At 38.2% G+C, this 19154-nt stretch overlaps 1 protein-coding gene and 1 long non-coding RNA gene across 2 annotated transcripts in view; both read right to left on the bottom strand.

The window, feature by feature from the left end:
• The window catches only part of LOC100549382 (transmembrane protein 132D), a 193655-nt gene that overhangs the window by 144565 nt on the left and 29936 nt on the right, over positions 1–19154 (bottom strand). Inside the window, 1 exon segment of the mRNA XM_031555950.1 lies at positions 8750–9638. Within this exon segment, the coding sequence (XP_031411810.1) occupies positions 8750–9638 (889 nt within the window).
• LOC116217263 overlaps positions 16870–19154 on the bottom strand; it is a 5225-nt gene continuing 2940 nt past the window's right edge. The window contains exon 3 of the long non-coding RNA XR_004161574.1: positions 16870–18414. This is a non-coding gene — a long non-coding RNA (uncharacterized LOC116217263). The remainder of the gene's footprint in view (positions 18415–19154) is intronic.

Here is a 19154-nt window from a genome sequence, read left to right as displayed (position 1 = left end):
AAAAGAAAAAAAAAAAAAGCTGGAAATTGCAGCAGTAAGTCTTTCCAGATGGGCATTGGTAAATTCTTCCTTTGTAACGCACCTGGTGACATCCTCTGGTCTGAAGGCTGAGCACCTTCAATCTTCCCTTTTCCTCCTCTCCAGCCCTCCTTGCCCCTCACAGTATTTTCCTAGCAATGCTGAATTTAGCACTTGCCTAAACGCTTTGGCACTTCTAAAAAAGGGTTTTCTGCTTCTCCAGCATCTGTATTAAAGATGGAAATGATACTAAGGAGAGAAAGTATTATCACAGAAAGGCATTTTAGTCAAAAGGGGCAAAATCTACTAGAATACATGATACAAAAGAGTCAAGTACAATAGCTGCTTTTGCTGAAACCCAGCTGTAAGTTCATATTGTTGCTTCCAGCAGCTTTGATGTTTATTGCTCTTCAATTGTTCCTCCTTTCTCTTTTAGCACATATCTATAGCTCACCTCCCTCCCCCTTCCACTTCAGCAGTGGAAGGCCTATTTAAATGTCTCCCTGAACTACAGTGATAATGCTGAAAATTGACTTTCTGCATCTGGGTTTGAATCTGTCCACAAACAATTGCTTCAACTGGTGGAGACAGACATTTTTCTTTTAGTTTCTACAGATTGCTCCAGCCTACAGACTGGCAAAGCAATTACTGCGTCTGCAAAGGCTAGATCACAGGCACATTTTTGAAAGGGTATTTTAACATAGAAATTTTTCTATTCTACCTTGGTAAGGCAAATCAACATCTATTACCATTTCTACTTGCCGAGAAAAAACGCTTTAACACATGAACACTAACCAGTGGCAAACACTCCCATCACTTCAAAATATATATATAAAACAAAGCAAGAAAACAGGGAAAAAACCCAATGATTTAAAGCCATTTTCAGTATCTGTTAGCTTGAGTAATGAAGACTTGAAATAAGTAATTCCTCAAACAAGAAGACAATCTTTATACACAAACACGTCAAAGTTTGGGTATTAGATTCAAAGATCTGTAAAGAGAACTTTTTGTAGCTAAGCTTTATAATGCACATTGCACTCAAATTTTCAGTACCATTGAAAAAGGAATAAGAAAGCCTCAATTACAACAATAGGAAAATAAGATTTCCCTACATTGCTTCCACATATCTCCTTGCATCAGATAAATGCACAGTCACATAGATGAGTCACAGAGAACCGCTTAGGTAGCTCCATAATATTTTGCTGGTCATACCCTCTGACTTCATTGTAATGGAAAGCAGCAACTTGCCCAAGCTGAGGAGCTCTCCCCAGTACAGCCTGCATAGCATCAAATCCACTGCACTGTCCTTGCTAGAATCTGGGAAGAATTGGCTTTTTGGTCTTGCAGATCATGGGAACGTATTTTTATTTTTATTTTTTTTAACAACCAGTGGAAACAAAATACTACTTAATTTGGAAACAAGCTCTAAATACGTCAAGCTCGATCAAAATTTAGAAAACTAACATTATTCTCACAATAACTCCATAGACAATGCTATGAAATACCCATAAATATTGCACTAATGGTATGCTTAAGTAAAGAAGCTTCTAGGATCAATTTGGGCAACAATACAAAATATCTAATCTCAGTATCTGGTGCTGTTTTTAATATTCTGATGGCAGTACTCCGTGTGTTGCAAGTCAGTGTTGTTTAGTTCCATCATTTTAAATTAACTGTTACATGTCTAGATCAGACTTTATCTACTATAATACACTTATGATCAATTATTTTGTGTTATGAATATCTATCATAAGCTATTATTATTGATACTCTTTGTGACTTGAATAAATCAACCAGAATATATGCTGATTTCATAATAATTGTTCTGCTCTCTTCTATTCTTATGGGATTTGAATGCCATAGGATATAGGTGTTGATGAAACAATGTGAGAAGTCAAAATATTTCAATAATTTCAAATAGAAGATTTTTCCTACCCTCATGAAATGCTCATTTTCCTCAACGTGCTTTATTTTAAAAAAGTGTTTTTGAAAATAGAAAAAAATTCCTCACGTGGATGGAACAGTGTGTTTTCCTAGCATGTTAAAGAAAGGGGAAGGAAGTTCATCAATCCAAAGATTAACAAGGTTTTTTGTGTATTTGGCCACTAGGATTAACACAAAAGGAGTAAGCACCTAGAAGAATATATGAAGAGCATGCAAGACCTAGCATCCAGCTCTAACTTGTCAGTAATTACAAGGTAAGTTTCAGAAACTGGAATGGATGTGTTCATCACAACAGACCTGGCAAAGGGATTTTTGACAGACATTTGGAGAGCTGATAAAAGACTTGTATAACTTTGTCACTGGGTGACACCACATCACAACTGGGACACATCAGACCTAGAAAGAAACTTTGAAAAGGGTTATGGATGAGCCTTGCTTTATAAATAGACATCCAAAGATGACAAGAGCTCAGCACTGTGAGCCTCTGAACTTCCTCAAGGGTGCATGTTTCCCTGTCCCAGAACAACAACATGAAAGAGTTTCATTCTCAAGAAACAGGAGGCAGATGGGCAGTGACCCACTGTGAGAGCTGTCCCTGTCTCCCTCAGAAAAGTCTTAGGTGTGAAATATATAATCCCTGTTCCTGATAAAACAATGAGAAATCCTCACACAGATCAAACAGCATTAGGGAGAGCATGTGCACAGCAGAGCAGAACACACTCTGCGTGTTATCTCAAAACACAATGTTTGATACTTCTTTATCTGTATTAACACACCTTAAAGTCGGGCTGCTCCCTGTAAACTGCTCTTACCCAAGTCCTTCTTCCTGTTGGCTTTGCTTTATCCATCAGTTGGGAATTTAAGTACATCACAGTGACATCTCCCACTATTAGGTGAAAGTGTGATGGATGACAGGAGCAGCACCTGCAAACAAGGCAGCTCACACATTGTCAGTGCCAATCACACTTACCATCTGTCTTCCATTTATCTAGCACAGACTTGACAGCCTTCTTTCATATTGTTTATTTCTTACCACAAAGGAGCCTCTAATGTTTTCTCCATTGAGAACTGAGAAGTTCTATGGGAAGAAAATAAAACTCAAAGACATTCATTCCAGAAGTTTAACTTGTATTGTCCCAAATCTCCTCATTCTTAGGGAAAACAAACAAACAACAAATATTTGCCTCCTACAACCAGCTGAGTTCTGCTGGTGTTCTTAGTCTCCCTAAATTAATGAAATTTATAATGAAAAAAATACTTTATCCTTAACTAAACCTCCCAGTGGATTGAAATGCACTTTTTATGCCTTTTAAAAATCAGAGACATTCAGCCTCTAACTTTAGACACAGGAATTCTAGAAGTTGCTAATCAGATACAGACTTTCTGGCCTGACAAGGTTATATTGCCAATGGAAACTTCATTTTCCCAGCAGTACCATCTCTTGGTGAAAAGATTACAGCAAAGACTCCCAAAAAGTGACAGGGCAGGGGAAAATGTGCAGCTGGGAGGGCAGGGGCCAATGTCTTCTGTCTTTATCAGGCCAGAAGAGTAGTTGAAAGGGAAGAAAAAGAGTCAGCTGCATATACCGCAGAGAAGATAAGATTTTCAAATTTTTGTTTAATTTCTAATGCAGACAGGGCTGCTTAAATAACAGAAGAAATCAAAGCTACCAGGGGAAGAAGAAGATGCACAATAGGATTCTTTTCAATCTGGCAGAATATGTACATATTCCGGGTTGGGGATACCATCAAATAAACCTAAGGCGTAGAGAAAAGCCCATCTCATTACACAGTTTTATGTGGCTGGTAACCTTCCTGATCACCAGTTATTGCCTGATTGTTTCTACCACTAAAATATGATTTAATTCAGCACTAGGAAAAAAGAAAAAAAAAGATTTAGCTCAGAACTAGAAGAGCATACAAGCAATTTGATAAAAATGTCAGTCTTGTTCAAATTTTCTTGCTGTATAAATTGAGTGGTAATGATCTCAGTTCTGCCACCCTCATGTATTTATGCAGCCTTTTTCATGTTTGCTGGCTTATTATTGATTGTTAGATAAAATGAAAAAATAGAAGTTCATGCAACCTAAACTCCAGGGGCCTTTTAAGACAGTTTATCCAGATTATTGATGAACATCACTTATTCACTACCACAATTTCACACTAGTCACTGCATTCACACAACTATAATCAGAAGGCAGGCAATAAAAATACCAAAGGCAGACAATGAACTCTTTATAAAAAGGGTGCCCAGATATCTCTGACTCCTGAGTTTGGTTTATAAATGTAGTAGTATCATACACAAAACTTCAGTTCATCTTTTCAAATAGCATCAGTGTTTTACAAGCTTCAAATATAATCTTCTTTCATAAGAATAATGCTGCTTTACACATTTTACTTCTTTCTTCTGGAAATCCAGTGATAGATTTTGACAGTGAAGCACAAACCTATATAAAGGTTAGAATAGAGAGGACCAGCTTAGTATAAAATAGGACATTTCTTGCTGCTAGTGAAGCTAAACTGGATTTGCTCCAAATGAAAATAATTTCCAATAGCTACTCACTCAGCAGCAGCATCTAAAGAAAACGAAGGCCGTAAGGCTACAAACATGACAGAATACAAGAAATAAAGGCAAGATTCTTTAATTGACACCCAATTCCATTATCTTCCACTTAAGATTTTATTTTCCTTAGGAATTTTTAACATTCATTGAGAAAATGTATACATCAAAAGAAAGATGCTATGAAAAGTAAAACATTCAGGAGTGTTGTAATTCACTGGCAATAGGATATATTTCTCTCTCAAATTACAAATAGAATTTTGGCCAATAATCAAATCAGTTACTAGTGCAGAAGCAAGCGAGCAGATAACTGTGTGGTTTGGGATTATAGCCATCCTTTCTACTTCTTGAATATCTCTGAGCCAAAGATCCCAAGTTTTCATTGATATCAGTAGAATGTGCTGCTTAAAAATTGCTGATTTCTTATTAGCAGATGAGAAAAAAGTCAAAAAGTTCATGTTTCAAAACTTGTGGCTGAATGTACTTCCATCCAACTTCCTGTGGCAGTAGCCATGATCCCAAGGGTTCCCCTTGTAATCCAAATCACCATGCAGCAGCAGTCCCACCACTGCTGCCATCATGTCTTTGGCCACAGTTTGAGACTCCTCTGAAAGTTAATTTCAGAGCTCAGCATTTCTTTAAAGCCCCCGGTGTTTTCTTGTAGGTTACAGAGGACAGCCTTCTCCAGCCATAAGCATGTAAAATAATGATAAAACAGTTTCAGTGACAGCACAGACCGCATGTCCAGGGCTGGTCAGTATCAAGTGACTTTGAGGTTTGCTTTTGATAACTGAGGAAGGGCTATGAGCTTCAGAGCTGCTCTCTTTGGGCTGGGATATATTAACACTCACTCCACACACAACTCTCTCAGGTGGCCACTTACAAAGAACACAACAAATAATTTGCATTCAAAAGAAGTAACAGAATAAAAGGCACAGGGTGTTTGATTATTTATTCTCTAAAGGCATTTAACACTGCTTCACTGGGAAGATATTGCCCATTGCTTGTATACAACATGTTATCTTCAAATACTTGTTTATATTAGCAACGGTAAAATGGCTTCAGAGAAGATAAGTGACTTGGCTAAGACCAAAGAGGAAGCAAGTGTGTGATAAAAGCTGAGAAATCAGTTTCTCAAGGCTCAGTGATCCAATATAAGCTCAAAACCTGGGGCTTAGTGCAGCATTCTATATTTATTCACCATTTTATCTTCTTCTTCCCTCTCTCTCATCCATACAATCAAGATGTACTTTTATTTTCTCTATTTCATTAAAAATAAAAGCTAGATATTGGTCCTTATGCCCTAACTCTTTCACAAAATTAAACAGTCAATCCATCTCGCATTCACTACTTGAAAGATTTTACTGCATAGAAGAAAAGTCTGAGAAGAAAAAAGAGCAAAGGTACCCAACACTAGCCTATATAGTTAGCATTTTGCATCTTCCAGAATGATCAACCTTGGAGATCGTTTCACATGAGAAGAGGGGATAGAGTTTACTCTCAATATAATTATTCTGAAACGAAGAATTTTCAGTAGTTGTGTATTCATTTATTTTTTACTTGTGGTTGCAACTTACTGTTGCTTCTTTTTTGACCTGTGCATCCTATATTTTCCATCTGTTCAAGTCATGATTTCCAGTCCAATGGAGCAAAAGCAATGGTAAAAGCATTTTGCCAGCAGCCCTTGGCCTTGCTTTATGAATACAGTTGCCAAGTCTTGCTGCCACTCAGGCTAGGACTCCTAAATGTAAGAGACAGTTTCAAAATAAAGATTAATACTAGTACAATTTTCTCATAAAAGTTACATTATGGGGAAAAATCTTTGCTTTCCTTTCCTTTATGAGAGAGATCAGCACCATAAAAGACCAAGTAGATGCAGCATGTTCTCACACTATTGATATTTGCAGCATAGGAGCAGCAAACATGAAGACGACCAGTATTTATCACCATGCACACACTGTGTGCCCAAGCAGCTCTGCTGTACTGCAGCTGCAGACAGAGGTCACGGCATGGAGCAGTCACTATCACCAGCATCACTAGGTTAGAGAAGAGCAAAAAGAGGAGGCAGAGAGATTAACTAACTTGCCTAAAATCACACTGGAAGCTTTTGGCGTATTGAGTACTAAATCTATGTCTCCTAGGTGAAATCCAATGTCTTCATCATATAGTAATGGCTGGCAGTGAGCCTCTTAGCCTCTTGTATATATTCACCAGATATAACATCACTTATGTTGTTCTTTGCAAACTAAGGATCTAGCAAGATTCCCCTTCATTCCTGAGGTTCTCTTCCCAGCCTGGGAGCACTGAACTTGGAAATAGCCAGAATCTTAAAACCAAAAAATCAAAAATTTCTTTCAGAAAATAAACATTAGAAGCATTTATTTAGAAGGTTGGTATTCTATTTTCATCCCCATTTAAACAAGATTTTTGAAAATTTTATAAACCTACATACACTAAAATTATTGTAGTTATAAACCACCTCTACTTTTAACTGATCACAGTTCACAGAAATACAGATGGCTTTGAAGTCAGATTTCTAAGACACTGAATTCATGGTGTCTGAGCCACTGAAGATTTTTTAACCTTATTTCCCTGAGATAGAAAAGTTTTTTAATATTTATGTTTAAATGCATCTTCAAATGTAATAGCAGTCTCCATGTGTGTTTGAAATTGTATCCTTTTAAAGTCACTAGTATACAGAAAGCTAGAAAGATGTCCCTGAACATTTACAAACTCCAAGGAATTCAGATTGTGTGTTTTGAAACCAGTCACTCACAGCAACCTGAACCTTTGACAGACTGACTCAAAATGAAAATCTGCTATGGTAAAGAGAGTGGATATCCTCCTGGCGTTTATCCTCTACCAGATGAAGAGAAAATAACTGTCCTCAAATCAGCCACCAAGCGCTGTGGTTATTTGTTTTATATATCACATATTTATAAAGGAAAAAATGACCTGATTTATATAGCAAATCACTTTCTCCAGAAAACCCATACAAATCACCCGCCCAAAAAATTTTAAGAATGAAAAGATTGAGCCCTGAAACATCTAGGTGAAAAGAGACAGATGTATAAACACCAGAGGAAAGAGAGTGTATTTTGTCTCAAGTCAGAGTAGGAGCTGATTCCTTAGGTGAAGGCACCCAGCACTTCCAGCATCCTTCACAGCCACCACCTGCAGTGTACCTGTGACATTTGTAAAAGGGAGCAATGAGCTTCCTGTGTTTATGAGGCACCTCCTCTTCGGGAAGCAAGTTTGTGAGCCATTGGGAACCTTGGCAACAATGCTCATTTCCAAAACAAACACTCAGGGCATGGCAGTCTATCTCAGTAACCACAGTACAACACAGCTCCACTTCTGACAGAGCTGCTGTGACTCGCCTGTAAAGGCTAAGAGAAAGAAACCAGCTCTGCACCCACTATGCTTCCACGTCACTCTCAGATACACAACAGTGCTGGCATGCAGAGCCTCAGACTTGAAAAGACAACCAGGCAGTCTCACTTGCATGTAATGCACAATTACTCTCAGTTTACCAGAGTATATATAGCCTGACAGCCTTTGTTCTTGGATTATTTTGGATATGTTTGTTCTTGGATTATATCAGCAGTTACAGTGAACTTCCCACTAACATTCCAAACCTTGGAAAGTGGCACTTTGAGTGTAAATTCGAAGTTATACTCAAAGCAGGTATTTTTCATTTTCAGACTTGGTCTTTGTATGTCAGTAGTAGCATGCTTGAGTTTCTGAAGTATGAAACAGAGACAGGTCTACAACAAGCTGTGGGGAGGTATTTAAGCATATAAATCCTGCTCAGATGCCTAATTTTTGTTCAATTCCTATAAATACCTTTGTGGATTTGAGCTTTACTAATTTCAACACGAGTTCAGTGAGAGATTAGGATTACCACAAACGTCAGTTCAGGAGAATTTACGTATTATCTCCTATTAGCACATAAATGGGTCTCAGGTCTACTAATTTAACATTTTTATAAGTAGTATTCCAAGGCCTTTTGTTGAAATTGTCCTTTCACACTGAAAGAGATCACATCTCAACAATTCATACAGTATTAGACTGAACAGTACACAGAGAATCAAGTCAACCAACTGTAATTCAGTTTCTATTGAGAAGTAATTGAAGAACTTTGGTGAAATTCATACCTGAGGAAGTGACATCCCGTACCAGGAGTAGGAAAAAAAAATGGAAAGATACAGAAGAAAAATAGCCTTACCTCAGTGTGAATTGATCTTCTGTTGAATTTTTAGCAATAGATACAAGGAAAGTCAAGATGTCACCTTGCTTGACAGTCTTTGGTGCATACCAAATGGCAATATTATTATCCAACCTCATTTCATTTAAGGAAGGGACAGCATGTGTCTGGTAAAGGAAAACACTTCCAATCCTCTGCAAGGGAGGTCCCGACTCATCAATGTCATTGCGCCCTGGTCGGATCCCATTACTTTTCCTAACATCTTCCTTGGTGCATTCCCCTTTCTCATCTCCTGGTTGTATAGCATAGTACAGCTCCACAGGACTGCCTTCAGAATGCTCCATTGATTTCTTACGGCCAGCTACAACGGTGGGAGGATTAAACCAGCCTGGCAGCAGTTCCAGCTCTGCCACACACAGCCCCAGGTCCCCCTTCAGCCTGCAGCTGCCTCTGACTTCCCGCGTCTCTCGGAAGGCGAACACCCGCAGGCAGGGCAGCCTCTCTGTCGTGCTATAGTCATCCCAGTCCCTGCCCACAATGTAGAACAGGACCTGGACTTTGGGCTTGCTAGGGTAGATTTTGTCACTCATTATGAAGGCCTTAAGTTTCCAATTAAATGAGAACTTGTTGGTTGATTCAAATGGATTTGAAGACAACATTAAGTCCTGGGGCACTATTTGTTCAATGGAAAAAGGTCCATAGCTGGCATTTAGCACAGGTGGCCTCTTGGATTTGTAGATGAGAAATGACTCCACTCGCGACTGCAAGCTAGAATTCCTCATAATATCCTGGTTGGCTTCCTTAAGAAAGAAGGAAACATCTGCATTGTGGATACGATATGTCACAGGCAAGTAAGTTGGCAGTAAAGAAAACCTCTGTATGCTTTCCAGGATCCCTCGACTCTCAGTCACTGTTGAAAGGAAAGGAAAGTTTAAAAGATCAAATCTTCAAGTCATACTGTGACATAACCTACCTGACTTTAATCGAGGCTTGACAACAATGTAGGTGGTACTAGTGGCAATCATAAGCATTATCAACTCATGCAGAAGTAGCCCAGGTAAATAGTGATTTATCCAGCTTGCTTGGAAAGCAGTAGGGTTTTCTACGTTCTATATGGCAGATAGATAAAAAGAGTAGCTTGTATAGGTTTACTCATGCCAAAGGTCACATCCTCACTTGCAATATACGTTTCTTATTGGAGAGCAAAATCACCCAGTCAGCAATTACAGCATAAGACCACTGCACAAGCACATTTAAAAAAAGGTTTGATCATACAGCAAGCTGCACCTGCAATCAACATCATGATTTTATATCAAATGGTACACATGGAACACTTAGACTCCACGCAGCTGCGTCAAGCAATGCATGGTCATCAAGTGACTTCCTGCACAAAAGTGAATTTTTTCTGGAGAATAATTAGCACAATAACCAGTGCACAAAAGCTCTGTTACAATACTCCGGTACTACAAGATTTCAAAAGGAGTTTTATTTAGTTGCACCCCATTTATGGCCCCTTCTGTTTAACTGCATTAATGAAAAAGGGTGCTTTTTTTTTTTCCTCTAGTAAATAATCATCAAGCCTCATATCACTGCTGTTGCCCAACCTTACATTGTTCCTTAATACAAATGCATTATCTGTAGGTTGTACACCACTGCACATGGAAAGAACGTTTTCAATGACACTGAGCCTCTCACTGTGAGGCATCTATTTTAACTGTGCCACCAAGCAATTACCTGAGGCAGGCTATCATATTAAAGAATCAACTCTCCATTCTTTCTCAGAACTGTCAGTCCCAAAGAGCAAAGACATACACTGTTAAAAAATACAGATGTAAATACAATACGACCTTCCCTGTTTGAACATCTGACCTTCATGCTCATGTCTTCACAGTCCAATTCTGCTATAAATTGCATTATTTTTCCACAGTAAATTCAAATCCGTAAACTTATTCAGAAAAATGACAAAAGGTTTACATGGATGACTTCCAAAAGTAACCCAATTTCCCAAGGTGTACTCCACAGATGCTTTATTAGCCCTTATTATTTGTTGGGAATCTGACCTAAATATTTATTGCCCAGTTAGGAAGTGCAGCAGCCTAATCTGATAACAACTTTTTCTAACTACCAATCTCTCTTTTGAGAGTGCTACAATTCACTGTAAAATGGCTCAAATGTGCTCGATGAGACTTGTTACCTTCAGATCCTATGGGAAGGTATTCTTTAAAAACTGGTTTCAGACTGTTTACCAAAAACAAACTGGAAAATGCTGCTCAGAGCAACAACCATCTTCTTCACCCACAGGCAGGATGACCTGAGAAGGAAATTTGCCTTTGCAGGAGATGAGGGCAGAGGAAGCCGTGCTGCTGCTCCCCATCACCAGGGTACCTCCACAACAAAGCAGCCAATGCAGATCTCGCTCAGATAAGAGCAGGAACATTAGAACTGTTTTGAAACCTAAAACTTTTCCTCTTCTAAGAGTAAACCGCAGCAATTTTTTGGATACAAAACCACCCCTTTACTCTAGCCTTGATCTTCCTATCACTTGGCTTCCACTTTCTCCAGACACTCCACTGAGTGACAGCAGCTGAAGTTTTTAAAGACCTTCTCCTAAACAATCACCCAACAAAGATCTAACAACTCTAAATGGCTTTGCTAGTATTTGGAGTTGCAGAGATGCATCTCTTCTATCCAGCCCTAAGGCAAAATCTGTTCTGCTGTTGTACTTCCTCATATCATCCAGCCCATAACATCATTCCTCCATCTAATGTCCCATTTATAAATTCCATGCTCATTTTGTCCTCCTCCCAACAGCTTGGCAAAGCACCATTAAACACAGTGAGGCATCAAGGAGGCAACTTAGAGGAAAAAAGCTCAGGGTATTCAATTTTTTATTGCCCTTATTTTGATTGCAGCTCCCTCCCTTGCATTCCACAGGGAGAAGTACATTATTTTTATATTAAAACTAACAGAGTGTTTCGCCTCATAATTTTTTAATCATTTATTTTAAAGCTTAATTACCTAAGGGATTAAAAATCTTCCCTCAATATTCCCCATCTCCACAGGACAGTGTTCCACAGAGTTTGTAAATCAATGACTGTTCAGAATAGAAGAAGTGCTTAATGAAAAAAGAAACAGTCCCACCAGATTGAGAAGGGTCCATTTGTTTTTCAACTCCTGGGCAACTGCAAACTGGACTGCTCGTGGCTGTGCTTTGCCCTACCAGCAAGCTGTCACTGTGCAATGAATTCATATTCATGCTGGAAGCTGACAGCAGCTTTCCAAACAGCCAAAGGCCAAACATTCAAACAATTTTACACTTTATCTAGGAAGAGTTATAATCAACACAAACAGAAAAAAATGCTCAAAAAAACTACACTGAGTTCTGATGTACCATCTGGATTTTGACCATGAGAGTTTATTAAGGATTCTGAAGGATAGGAAATTAAACAGAAGAACTACCAGAGTCCTTGATTGCAACCATGGCAATTTCTGTACACATTATGCATGTTTGCAGCAAAAAGGAAAAATTGCAGAAGATTACAATTTGGTACGTTTTCAGATGAGACCCAGATTCAAAATTTTCAGTTACACCATTTACCCTATGTACTACATCAAGCCTACAACATCATAATTACAAATCCACAGGGATAACCCAGGGGGAAAATAAATAAATAATCAGTGGTAGCAGGTCGGAACAGCCTTCAAGGAGTTCAGTAGTATAGATTCCCAGCATTCAGATGCAGTTCACACAACTTGGAATTCATTAGTTGTGGCAAGCTATAAGATCAGTTTCTCAAGCTGAGACATCGTAGGGGAAAAAAAGATTCTTCCAGTGTTGGGTCCTGAGGGACTGCTGCTGCGCAGCATTACTGAACTCAAGGGACTGACCCTGCCCTGGGAATGCATGACTTGGCTGCTCAGTCTGCTGAATATCCACTGAACTTATGGACTGGTGTTGCAGTACTCTGGTTCCAGATGAACCGCAACACTTTGAAACAAGCCAATACAACCCAATTCTGATGCGACACTTATGCCAGGAGCTATTATTTCTCAACCCCTTAAAACTACATCTGTATTTGATCTCTCATGCTGTGAATGGTTTGTTGAGGATTTCAATCAGGGGCCACCTGGGATGGGATGCTGTAGAATGGTGGATTTCTTTCCTTTCTCTTTAGTAAATCTTTACTGACTGATGCTGTTTAAAAACTACTTGTCATTGACGGAAGAAGCAAATTCCTTGCAGATCATTGAAGTTTAAAAAACCCAAGAAAACAGCAGCACATTCAGTCTTCTCCCTCACATCCAAGGCTTGTACATGTGATATATCCCTGAACATGACACTGTAAACATGCTGCATTTATCCTCCAAGAGTTCAGACTACTTCCTTGATTAGGCTATTAACTTTGTACTGCAGTCTGGCTAAAAAATCTTAAATCTTTATTTCTTTAATATCATGTAACAGCAGCTTTCGGTCAATGACAAAATCACTATTCATAGCTCAGTTTTACTGCAATGTTATTGACCATGGCTTCTGAAAATTGAAGAAATCTGACAGACCACTAACTTCATTCTGTATTGTCAGATCCTTGGGATTTCATTACCCTAACACTTTATTTCTAAACTGTTCAATCCATGACCATACATTTATGATAAATAAAACACTCTTCCAATCAATTATATAATGTTACTATTTACAAAAAATAATTGCTTTTTTCTTATGACTACTGGGAATAACTTCTTAGGAAAACCGCCTTACCAGCTACAAGATCAAACTGGTAATAAAATATATGAAGTTTACTGCTCTGTCTCTGAGATTGAGATAGGTGGTTCTTTCCAGTTCAGAAAGAAATTCTACATTTTAGTTACTTTTGGACATCAAATCTTCTGAATGTCTTTCCTCTCCTGCATATGTAATGCCTTAGCATTTTGTCTTTGATCTAATACTCCACAATTCTACAGGCTTAGGGCAGTGGCTGAACAGCTGTGCAGCAGAAAAAGATGTGGAGTGCTTGACAGGTGGCTGACCATGAGCCAGGAGTGGGACCAGGTGGCCAAGAAAGCTAACAGCATTATGGCTTGTATCAGAGATAATGCAGCCAGCAGGACTAAGGAGGTGGTCGTTCCTCTGTACTCAGCACCACTAAGATCGAACCTAAAGTACCGTTTTCAGTTTTGGGTCCCTCACTACATTTATCATGCTCATAAAATATGATTATCAGTCAGAAAAGATTTTTGACAACAGCTGTACAGTGTGATGGCAATATGTTCTTGGAGTATCTCATTTTACTGAAGTTTGTAGAAACCTTCATAACTTTATCATTGATGTCTGGACAGACTAGATTTACTAGGTGAGAGATGAAAAATCCTGAAGTTATTTTGTTATTCACATTGACAGACAGATAAAAAAAATCATTTAAAAAGAAAGGCCCAGAGAGGAACACACACAGCTTTATATTACCAAATGATACAAAAATGATCAGAGAGAAATCACATAACAAAGGAAAGTTCCCACCTGAAAAGGCAGCAAAGTAATAATCACAGAGAAAAATATTGAGATGAAAGGATATGACACTTTCACACAGGATCGGATGTCAGCCTGTACATGAAAGGGCAAAGCAGTGATGGACAGCACAAAGTTTACAATAAGAAAAAAAATAGTCACAGTAAGTACTGAGGGATGAGTAACTAAGACTTTTCCGTAGCTCCAGATGCAAAATATCAATAATCACAGAGAGGTGTCCCCAATCCATCAGCTGCATGTGATACAAGGAACAAAAGGACATGAAGCATAAGATGGCATCACACCTCTGCGTGTTGATTACAGCAACTCACTGGTCCACCTTGACACACACACCAGGTCTTGGCCTTCTCTGTGATTCTGATGCATTTAATAAGTCATGAAATTACAATCTCTTTAATGATTTAGTACAAGTCTAGGTACTGTAACAAAGGGCCCCAGCACCCTAGTGGTGGAAGAGCTAGAGACAGGCTGTTGAAACAGACTGCTTCTAAAGGTTTCTCAGGCTCTGACCAGAGTTTTCAATGGCAGTAGTTGGTCTCCCTTTCTGCTGCTGGCCAACATGACTGTATGTCCTAATCCAATCCTAGCTGAATGTGAACTGCAGCACAGAGGTATTCATGGCTTCTGGATGATCATTCTCCTGCTTTCTTGAAGGTGCTAAAGCCATCAGTTTTCTTAAAGAGGAGGAAATTTAAAATTCATTTTAAATTTGTTAATCCATATTAGGTCTCTACATCTTGCTGTAGGCTCTGTGTCTAACACTGAATTTGTAAAGCCAACAACTGAAGTAGTTAATGTTAGCAATGGAAGATCAGTAAGTCTCATTTAAATATTATTTTACTGACATGTGCAGTATATTTCCATGAATGTTAAGAAAACTAATGATGTTTCACTAAATACACACCTATTTTATACTCACTAGAGAAAGTGCAACTTAAACATACTTCAGTATGTTCTCAGTAGGAAGAGAACATTCCTGACTATTTCCAACTTTGTCAAATAAGCAGGGAGCTAACATCTCTCTCAAAAAAAATTGAAATTATCTTTTCAAACTCCAAAGTATTTTTCTCCCAATGCAAGCAAACTCTGAAGGCCACGACCTCATCTAATATTCATTTAACCAAACCTAGGAAAAGTTCTTTGCTCATGCAAATCTCCGAAGTTCTATTCAGAAACAGATTCTACCTTTTAAAATCCTCTTTTAAATAGGTATGAGATGGAAGGAAAAGTTGTTTGTAGAGAAGCTGATGAGGATACAGAAGCTACAGCATTTGACACTCCATAAACACCTAAAAATAGAAAGATAAACTGGAACTTTTTCCCTTCCCCTGCCTGATAAACCCTCTAATGTTTTCTTTAGCACTTCTTTGGGAGTTTGCTCTGTCAATTTTAAGCCACTTTCACATCTCCTTGCAGATTTTAAAGGTCATATTAAAATCTGCCTCAGCTAAATATTCGTTTTTTTGAAGCCTGACTGGAAATTGGAATGTTATACCCTTGGTGTCACAGACATACTCCTCCAAGGAGGATGCTGTGAGGCATGGAGCTGAGGACTCTGTCTATTTAATTGCAGGGATATTTCTCCCAGAAAACACAGAGGATCTTTGAAATTCAGCAGCAATGAAGACTGCAGGGGAGCTGCACAAGAACCACTGAGAGCCCAAATTATTTTTCTCTACCCTGTAATTATCCTGGATACTTAAAAATCCCTGCTACACGGACATGAATAGTTTTGCATTCTAGTCCCACTGAGAAGCTTCGAACAAAAGATTTCAGAGGAACTGGTGAAAAGCCCACAATAGAAAGCTCAGAAACAATAACAATCCTACATATAAAACAAATTACAGATACGTTTTCTGCCAAGCAGGTCTTCACATTTACAAAGAGCACAAATTGAAGTCCCTGTCATAGCAAGCTCTCAGAGCCTGGTTCTCTGAGCATTCAAAATAATTATCCTCACCACTGTCACAGTACATATTTGCACATGTGAATCCACATACACATTTAAGATAGTTTAATTCACTTTTAATATCTACATTTGTGTGGGTATGAGCAAGCCCTCACGCAAACTTCTTGCTGTATACGTTAAGTGTGTACCAGATGGATTCTAGAGTCGTATAAATGACTGATGCTTCCCATCACTGCTTGTAAATAACAGATTGAAAGATGAGGTCCTCTAATTGAATGTCCTCAGAGTAAAGAGCAGCATCTACTAGGTAGAGTAAGACAGATGGTAGGATTTTTCGATGAGCGGAAAACCAATAGAAGGGCATTAGCCAAATTAAGTTGCATTTAGAACTTGCACTGACCACTAGATCTTATTCAGTAGGAATAATTCATAGACTTGATGCTGCAATTTTATATATTCTACTCTAAACTCATGTGAATAATTTATTTTTCAGCTGTCCAGCTACACTGACTCAAAAAAAAACAACAATGATCTCAAGTCAATTCGAAGTGAAATTTTCTTATACCCCATCAATATTGAAGAGAAACCATGAAAGGAAAAAATCTAATAAGGCCTCAAGAATGAATATTAATACAGTAATGTATTCATATAAATATATTTTACACACTTTATATAAAAAATAGAACAAATTTGAAATACAAAGCCTTCAACTTTTCTTCTTAAACTCCATCTTCATAATAACTTTCATGGGAAATCTATTCCTTAAGCCTTCCTACGAAACAGACATCTAGAAGCGATATCAGGTTTTTTTTTAAGCTCCTAAGCATGTAATAAAGGCAAGTCTTCTAGAGCTTGAGAGGAGCCATTCTTCAGAAAGCATGGTTGAATACGTTAGCTATCTCTCATTGACCTATTTGGATAATAATCAAATCACTGGATAAATGGAATAAATAGCTGAGCAGATATTTCTATGTCTAGTTACCATGATCCACAAGCCACTTTCAACTACTGTGTGACTAGATAACAAAAATAAGGATTAAATCTGTCTTGGGAAGACAACAAAAGAATAATTAAGACAGAATAGAAAATGCAAAATTATTTATAATTTATAGTACCATACTTGGTTTAAAAATTAAGTTAGGCTTTGCATGTCTATGTCTAAAGCCTACAGATACGTAAGATTCCCTTCCTAGTCACAGAAAAATGGTTCAAACTGCTCAAACAAATCACAGGAATGTACAGACGTTTATTGCCTGGCACTTTAGGAAATATCCAGAAATAAATCAACCAAGACAAACCACTGAAAGTGAAGGAAAGCAAAAATATTAAAACGACATATTAAAAGTGTTCTCCCAAATTACATATGGTTCACAGAGATGCCACATACAAAATTTAAGTCTTGAGGGTTTCAAATTGGATAAGTAGCAAGTAGCATTAATGAGACTATAAGCATTGAAACTGAAGATCTTTGCGTATGTTAAATAATTTTACAACACAGCCTGAAGAAGGAAGGCAGATAAGGTTCATTGGTGATATCTTGGGAGAGGATATTTACAGTTGGTGGAAAAGAATCTCAGCTGTACAGAAATAAGATTAACGTTCCCAACAAAAACTTTATCACATCCCATCCCATGAGAATTAGCAGCACAAGCAGACAGCGTGCTGAACAGTTCCAGAGCCAGTCTTTTGGGTTGATGTTACATCTCTGCTGCATGTGTGCAGTGCAGTCCCTTTCTCAGTAAAAAATAACTCAAATCCTGCCTTGCTATTACTACAAGGCTTTAAAGTAGCTGCAGCAGTTCAGCATGAAATGTTTCAGATTACACTTATGTATTATGACTGTGAGTCTTCCTATGTAGTTACATACAGATCTAATCTTTGAAAAGACGACTGGCACGATGTGATCCCTGGTTATGAACATGTGTTTTCAGTAACAAATTCCATAGACCAAATGAATGAGGGTAGCAATATATCACCTTTCCTTGTAGATACAAAAATAGTCAACTCCCACTCTTGCTCATGCAGAAACATCCCTTAGGGCTTATGCCCTCTGGTTTCTTTCAGTCTTTTTAAAGGTCATGGTCTGACATTTCAACAGTGTTAGAAGTCATTGTCTTCTTTCCTGTATGTGTGTCTCTGCTTAAGCATTATTCCCTTCTAGTTACAAGGCCCAAGGCAAGAAATTACTTCTTCGTAAGAAGACTAGATCTGGTACTGCACTTGGAGACTGATTATAAATAAGTCAAGGCAGCTCAGCTGAAATAATATTAGATGCAAAAGGTTATGCATAAAACCAACAATCCACAGGAAATATGAAATTAAAATAGAAGATACATTTTTCCCCCACACAAAGTGAAAACCAAACAGAACATGAAGTCAGTCTAATTCATAAACCAAAACAACTGAGGCCTTTTCTATAAATGCAAATAGTATGTCATTATCAGTTACTACAAAAAGCTCAATTCAAATCCTGAGATTTCTCCTGTCTGCACTAAACCCTGACCAGAAAGTGAGAATAAACCTGCTTTCAGCAGGATTTGCAGCTAATACCTAATAGGTTGTCCTTTCAGAGCTATTGTAACTGATAGGTGAGATCGCTGGGTAAGATGATGGGGTCACAGAGGAACTCAGTACTTAATTAGAACCCACACCAGGGGATGGTTTAGTTAATTGCATGACCTAGCAAAATTCCAAGGCTGCTCTTGATTAAATTAGTTTGTGAGGGTCTTTCATAAACTTTTTTTCTTACGGTATTCATACTTTGATGGACTCCAGTAATGCCTTTGCTGACACCACTTTCTGCCCAGAGTTATTCACCAGAAATCCTTCCATGAAAAAATTCTTTGAAATTGTCTACCTGGCATACTTGCATAGTAGTAACAGGCCTCAGCAACACAAGGAAGACAGGGAGCCACTTAACAAGTTCTTCTGAAAACATATTAGCAATCCTAACAGGGAATAGTTAAAGTTTGGGAGGCGGGGGGTGTTTTGCTCTT

This window comes from Meleagris gallopavo, chromosome 17 (genome assembly GCF_000146605.3).
Source record: "Meleagris gallopavo isolate NT-WF06-2002-E0010 breed Aviagen turkey brand Nicholas breeding stock chromosome 17, Turkey_5.1, whole genome shotgun sequence".
NCBI lineage: Eukaryota > Metazoa > Chordata > Aves > Galliformes > Phasianidae > Meleagris > Meleagris gallopavo.
Note: the sequence above shows the minus strand (reverse complement) of the source record. Positions and strands in the feature narration are given on the sequence as shown.